This window comes from Lithobates pipiens, unplaced genomic scaffold (assembly GCF_037356315.1).
Source record: "Lithobates pipiens isolate NorthernLeopardFrog02 unplaced genomic scaffold, aLitPip1_a1.2 Scaffold_8, whole genome shotgun sequence".
NCBI lineage: Eukaryota > Metazoa > Chordata > Amphibia > Anura > Ranidae > Lithobates > Lithobates pipiens.
Window position 1 is genome coordinate 647003337 of NW_027507903.1, and position 7750 is coordinate 647011086.

General features: G+C 38.5%; 1 protein-coding gene across 1 annotated transcript; it reads left to right on the forward strand.

Annotated features, from left to right (window-relative positions):
- The first annotated feature begins 489 nt into the window (after window positions 1-489).
- LOC143961676 (E3 ubiquitin-protein ligase TRIM39-like) lies at window positions 490-4227 on the forward strand. The gene has a single exon (XM_077470996.1). It carries the CDS (start codon window positions 560-562, stop codon window positions 2132-2134), a length of 1575 nt encoding a protein of 524 aa, XP_077327122.1. The 5' UTR covers window positions 490-559; the 3' UTR covers window positions 2135-4227.
- The last annotated feature ends 3523 nt before the right edge of the window (window positions 4228-7750 follow it).

A 7750-nucleotide genomic window follows, 5' to 3' on the forward strand; every position in this document is an offset into this window, starting at 1 on the left:
CACCCACTGCTACACTAACCACTCCCTGCCCCCAGATCAAAAACAAACAGGCCTAGCTCGTAGCATAGGCCTGCCTAAATTTACCTGCACTGGCAGAACCTACAAACACTACACCTCTAGCACCTACCTATGGTAGAGAGTGCTACATGTGGGAACACAGTTATTTGTTTGCAGCCATTCACATTTGTAGTGTAAGGAGCATATACTATCAGGTAGCACAGGATTGCACTCTATATTTTGGGGGTACCAGATTTGCAGTATATGTGTGCCATGTATAGTGTGAGGAGACTCGGACTACACCCCTTTTCAGCACGATGTAGCCACGTCCACCTTTCACTTAGTGTGCCGCATTTCTTCTCTATACTAATCTTTATCTCTCTTCTAATGTTGGGAGATATGATTATGTTTATTACTGCAAGAAAAACCTCCCTCCTCTGTACTCTGATCAAATATTATTGACATGGCCCAGCCTCACCCTGTCTAGAAGAATGTGACCAACCCAACTCCATTCTTCCCCAGTGCCAGAGACCTTCACTGTCATTTTTCTCCTCAGTGAACGATGGCGTCTGCTAATCTGAGAGCTGAGTTGGAATGTTCCCTCTGTCTGAACATTTATACAGATCCTGTAATGCTGAAATGTGGACACAACTTCTGCCAGGTCTGTATTGGTCGTGTGATTGATACACAGGGGGGGTTTGGACGATATTCCTGTCCTGAATGCAGAGAGAAGTTTCAGGATTGGCCTGCACTGCAGAGGAACATGAAACTACGTAACATAGTGGAGAATTTCCTGTCTGCTCGGCCAGGTCAGGAGGAGTCCGTAGTCTCCTGTACTTACTGTGTGGACTCTCCTGTACCTGCTGTTAGATCCTGTCTGCTCTGTGAGGTTTCTCTGTGTGATAAACACTTAAGAGTCCACAAAAAGTCCCCAGAACACGTCTTATGTGACCCCACCTTGTCCATGGAGAGCAGGAAATGCTCCGTCCATAAGAAGATCCTGGAGTATTACTGCACTGAGGATGAGACCTGTATCTGTATGTCTTGTTGTATGATTGGAGGACATAAAGGACATGAGATGCAGTCACTGGATGAGGCTTTTGAGAAGAAGAAGAAGACACTGAGGAATGTTCTGCAGAAACTTCTGACAAAGAGAGAGGAGACGGAGGAAAGAGTCCAGAGTCTGCAGGAACACAGGAGGAAAGTAGAAGAAAAAGCAGCTGGTGACACAGAGAGAGTCACTGTCCTGTTTAGAGATCTCAGGAGACGTCTGGAAGACCTGGAGAAGAGAGTCCTGAGGGAAATCTCTGGGAGGGCAGAGCGGATCTCCATCTCCATCCGGGATCTGGAAATAAAGAAGGAGGAGCTGTCCAGGAAGTTGCGTCACATTGAGAAGCTGTGTAACGTGACGGATCCACTGACTGTCTTACAGGAATCAGACACAGGTGACTTGTGTGATACTGAGGATGGAGATAATGAGGACAGAGAGAGACATGAGGAGCTCCTCCATGATGGGGGTCTGGATGTGGATGGGATATCACACACATTACACACATTATTTGATATAATAACAGAGGTAAATGTATCCTCCTATATACAGGGAGCTGCAGACATATTACTGGATGTAAATACAGCTCATAATAATCTCCATATATCAGATGACAGGAAAACTGTATCCTGGTCAGATAGAAAACAGAATCGTCCAGAAACACCAGAGAGATTTCAGGATTGTTATCAGGTGTTGAGCAGTCGGAGTTTCTCCTCAGGGAGACATTACTGGGAAGTGGATGTCGGGGGATCAGATGGATGGGTAGTCGGGATGTGTTACTCCAGTATAGGCAGGAGAGGATGGAAGTCAGGGATTGGAAATAACAACAAGTCCTGGGGTTTGGTCAGGTCTGGAAATCAATATGGGGTAGTACCTGACAATAAACAAATCCCTTTGCCCACCAATATCTCCAGTAACAGAGTCAGGATATATCTGGATTATGAGGTCGGACGGATCTCCTTTTATGATCTGTGTGACCCGATCGGACATCTCCACACCTTCACCACCACCTTCACTGAGCCCCTCCATGCTGGGATATGGGTAGTGGGAGGTTCTATAAAGATATGTGGGGGGAATCGGAATATGTAAGAAGGAGTGATGTGATTTGGTGGAATATTCAGCCAATGGGATTAAAGCAGTGAGTGGGGCTTCAGTTGGTGTCCTGCAGGCTTTTCTACTATAAATAAATATAAGTGAGTTTCTCCCTCTATTACTAATCACTGTGAATGGATACAATATCTGCCCAACTGCTGGGCATGTTCCTATTTATTATTGAGGATAGGTGCGGCCTCTATCTATCTACTGTATGCTAGGACAATCTGCCATATTACTTTGTCTGTAGTTCTTGCCCGGAAAATGATCATGTGCGTGACATAAGCAATCTCCCTCCTCTTGCCCCTTCCCCATGTGCAACCACACTGGGTGGCAGCCATAGGAGGACACAGAGGTTGCAATGCAGTCACTGTCATGGGTTTGTATGTGATCACCTCTCCTCTCTTTCCTTCTTCCTATTCCATACAGTCTATACTAAATAAAGATTACATTTCCAGCCAAAACCTTGTTCTTAATTGTTGATGGAGTGGGGGAGGGTTAGAACCCCAGTCAGATTTTTATATATCTGTGTCCTGTGATATATCCCACATTGACTTTCACCAAGGCTGCTGATTGATATAGTCCAAATGAAAAGCCCACTGGGACACACACAGTGCTAGCCCCCTGGCTTGCCTACATGGTAAATTGTCAAAATAAGAAATGGCTGCACCTCACGTGGGCTCCAAGTAAGGTTTATTGGAATATGAAAATATGCAAAAGGACACCAGAAGACACCAGCAGTGGTCAATGTAGATACTTTTCACACAACAGAAATGTTCTTACTCATTACCATGATAATTTATTAGGCACATGTTGTGTGAAACGCGTCTACCTTGACCACTGCTGGTGTCATTTTGGATATTGTCATATTCCAATAAACTTTACTTGTAGCCCACATGAGGTGCAGCCGATTCTCATTTTGCTGAATGATATATTCCACCCTTATCCATCCCACTGGAGCGAAGACTACATAGGAGCACTGGACATGTAGTCTCTGTGTTACAGCTTAAAGTCTCTTCTGACTGTGGATCCTTATTCCAGGATTTAAAGTTTGATGAGCCTGAACTTAGAGCACAATTTCTTGTTAAAAACATATGAAGAAATGATCCAGAGATTTACTAGTGAAAGAAAAATGGGATTCATCACTAATATAATGATATAACAATAATAAAGTATGATTACTAGAACTGGAATGTTTCTCCACTATAATGTGTCCCCATAGAATGGATCACCAATAGAATTCAATGGGATCACTTTTATAATGGATCCTAATATAATGTGTCCCCATAGAATGGATCACTGATAGAATTCTATGGGATCACTTTTATAATGGATCCTAATATAATGCGTCCTGATAGAATGGATCACCATTAGAATTCTATGATATCCCTTTTATAGTGGATCCTAATATAATATGTCACCATACAATGGATCACCAATAGCCCCTGTACACACGGTCTGAGATTTCCACAAACAAATCCGTCGGATTTTGCCCGTTGGATTTTTTCCGTCGGGTCTTGTCCGAAACTGTTGCATACACACGGTCGGACTAAGTTGGCGAAAAATTCCGATCTTTCAGAACGTGATGACGTAATTTCGTTACCATGGGACTACATTCAGGCTAGTAGCCAATAGCTTTGATGTAGGAATTTGATCTGAGCATGCGTGGCACTTGGTCCGATCAAAATTCTCTACACATGATGGAGTATGTCCGATCGGCCCAGTTGGTCGGGAAATATTTCCAACATGTTGGAAAATTGGGTCCGACGGATATTCTGACGGAATCAGTCCGATGCATACCACACACAGTCAGATTATCCAACAACACGGTCCGATAGGACACATTCCGACAGATTCTCCGACCGTGTGTACAAGGGCATAGAATTCTATTGGATCGCTTTTATAGTGGATCCTAATATAATGTATCATTGTGATGGTGTATCTTATAATCACTAGATGTGTCCTGGACTGATGATGGAAGTAGAATTAGGAAAGGAGATGTTAATATGAATATAAAGTTTTTCTCTATTGTACATGTGAAGTGTTGGTGATAGAACACATAAATAATACAATTTAAATTTATTGATGAATGCTGTGTGATTTCTGTGGTGCTGATCAGTGTGGGGGGTGTCGGGGTGTCAGTGAGTGGGGGTGAAGGTATCTGTGCTGATAGATCAGTGTGTATGGTGAGGGTTGTGTATGGTGTGGGTTGTGTATGGTGTGGGTGTGTGTGTGTGTGGGGGTGGGTTAGCGGGTGGAGAATATAAAAATCGAAACATTATTTTATTAATAGTAGTGTTAGGTGAACGGTTCAGGCTGAGCAAAAGTTTGATAAAAGCAAGGGGGTTTAGGTCGCGCTATGGATTGTGGTTCGGGTAAGAGTGGCCCCTATTTTAATTCCAACCCAATGAGGGTGGGAACAAAGATAAAGTAGGGGGGAGAGAAATAGGCTTGGCGCTATACCCTTTAAAATTTAAAAATTTTGAAATTTGAAACTTAGGTACACAATTAGCAAGAAATTTCCAGCGTGCTGGATAATAAAATGAAATGAATTTGAATAAATGTGTGTGTGTCAATAAGTGTCAACAAACAATTATTATATCCTTAAAGACCATAAGTGTCATAAAAAATCATAAATTCATAAACCATAAATCAATTGTAACAGCATGCAGTATGCAAATGCAAATTATAAAGTGCAAGGTGCTGGTGAACAAATTGCAATCACTGGTGTTGTGACAGAACTATATGAGTGGGAAGTAGAGCTCAATAGTATAAAGATTAAAATATATAGATATAAAAAAAAAAAAAAAAAAAATATATATATATATATATATATATAAATAGTCCGTTTATCTGTTATACATATCGGGTCCTCACATAGTGCAACTATGGTAAAAGGTGCATATTAAATAATTAAATAAAGGTACAAAAAAGTGAAAAAATGTGGTAAAATTTTCTAGAAAAATATGGCGATATAAAAATGTAAGTAAAAATAAAAATAAAAATGAAAATGAAAAATAAAAATAAAACGTAGAGGTAGGGATTAAGATAAAGATAGTAAATAATGTCCCAAAAAGATTGGTGTCCAAAAAAGAAAAAATGGTGATAAATTAGTGGGGTGTCCTCTGTGGGTGAAAGTGAAGGGAAGAGGGAGGGTGGCTTCAACTGTTGCTCCCGGTGCTCTGTGACCACTTATGCAATTGCTCTCACCAGAGATATGACCCCTTCCGGGGTGGATCAGCCTTCACAGTATCAGCCACTGTGTTGCTCTCTGGCTTGCCTCTATTGCGGTTCTGGGAGACCCTCGTTCCTCCGTTCATATGCCGTGCTCGGTTATATGTAATGAATAAGAGGCATATCCATGGTGTAGTATGTTTTATAAAGATTCGTATTTATTATATAGGCAAAAAGTTACTCACAAACATCTGTTCGTATATGTGTTAAAAGGAAAGATCCCGTTCGGCTATCTCGCCGTCTGAGTTAGCGGTGTATGCTGTCTGGCCACGCCCTACGCGTTTCGTCATCAAAGACGTCCTCTGGAGCGGCCATCTGCATACACCTTTTCCCATATATAGGGTGTAATGTGTCACCACGCATGCGCAGAGAATCCCGTGGCCATTTTGATTGAGGGAATGCCCTCTATTGGTATTATACTAGATGTATTAGGCTAAATGCACCTATGTTGATATGAATATAGATATAAAGATATATAATGCCGGAACACATTACTCCCTAATATATAAAGGGAATTTAACATTCCGAATATTGAATACAACATGGTATAAGAAACGGAACATAAAATAAAAACAATTATAAAATAAAAATGTAATATGAATATAGCAGAATAATTTGAAACATCTTTTTTTAAAAGGATTCAAATATATTTAAAAAAAATTTTTTTTTATTTAAAAAGTTTTTATATTAAAAAAGTGTTTTTATTATTAAGATCGGAGGTTTTTAGAAGGGAATTTAAAAGGAGATTTAAAGAGGTGTTTTCCCGAAAGTTATGTATGTGCATGTTTCTTTACCTGGGGAATTTTTTGGAGGTTCCTAGAGGAGGTAATATGAATATTGGAATTATGGGCAAGGAGTGTTTATTTTGCTTGTATTTAAAATTCCTTAAAAACTAAAATTACTGGACTAATTAAAAATGGAACTAATAGATAGTGGAGAATATGGAATAAAGTAAGGTAGATGTAAAAAATGAAAAAAAAAAAAAAAAAAAAAAGGTAGGGGGGGGGGGGAATTTTATATATTTAATAGTAAAGTTGTTAAAAAAGTATGTTAAAAAAGTCCAAACACCCCGTGATAGTGTGTTCTTAATCCTTATTTGTTATGTCAAGGGAATAATTATAATTAGAGGGGATTGGAAAAGGAAGATGGACTATATATTGTATGGGAACCTTGAATGAATAACGTTCGACCCTTTTGCAAGTTGTATGGATAAGGTCAAGAGTGGGGGTAAACATAAAGATGGATTTAATGGGAATGAATATACCTTTAATATATGGCCATGTTAAAATATTAAAATATTAAAAAATATTAAAATATATGCATGTATTCTAGGCCTTGTGGTTGAATGTGTTACATTCGATCTGTGTGAAAAGTCAAGTTATTTAGGCATTAAAAATTAGTTAAAAAACAATTGAGATCTAGATCGATATTCATTCCTGCAGGATGTAAAGTTTCCATATTAAAAATCCATCTGGTTTCATTTTGTGAGACTTTTATGGTTTTGTCTTCTCCTCTCCAATGGCCTTTAATCTTATCAATTGCGTAAAAAATCATTTTTCTGGGGTCCTGATTGTGATAGTCTCTGAAATGCCGTGAGACACTATGTTTGTCATATCCGTTTTTGATGTTATTAATGTGTTCCCTAATTCTTTCGTGTAGTTCTCGCGTTTTTAACATACTTTTTTAACATACTTTTTTAACAACTTTACTATTATTATATAAAATCCCCCCCCCCCCTACATTTTATTTATTTTTTCATTTTTTACATCTACCTTACTTTATTCCATATTCTCCACTATCTATTAGTTCCATTTTTAATTAGTCCAGTAATTTTAGTTTTTAAGGAATTTTAAATACAAGCAAAATAAACACTCCTTGCCCATAATTCCAATATTCATATTACCTCCTCTAGGAACCTCCAAAAAAATTCCCCAGGTAAAGAAACATGCACATACATAACTTTCGGGAAAACACCTCTTTAAATCTCCTTTTAAATTCCCTTCTAAAAACCTCCGATCTTAATAATAAAAACACTTTTTTAATATAAAAACTTTTTAAATAAAAATTTTTTAAAATATATTTGAATCCTTTTAAAAAAAGATGTTTCAAATTATTCTGCTATATTCATATTACATTTTTATTTTATAATTGTTTTTATTTTATGTTCCGTTTCTTATACCATGTTGTATTCAATATTCGGAATGTTAAATTCCCTTTATATATTAGGGAGTAATGTGTTCCGGCATTATATATCTTTATATCTATATTCATATCAACATAGGTGCATTTAGCCTAATACATCTAGTATAATACCAATAGAGGGCATTCCCTCAATCAAAATGGCAGCGGGATTCTCCGCGCATGCGTGGTGACACATTA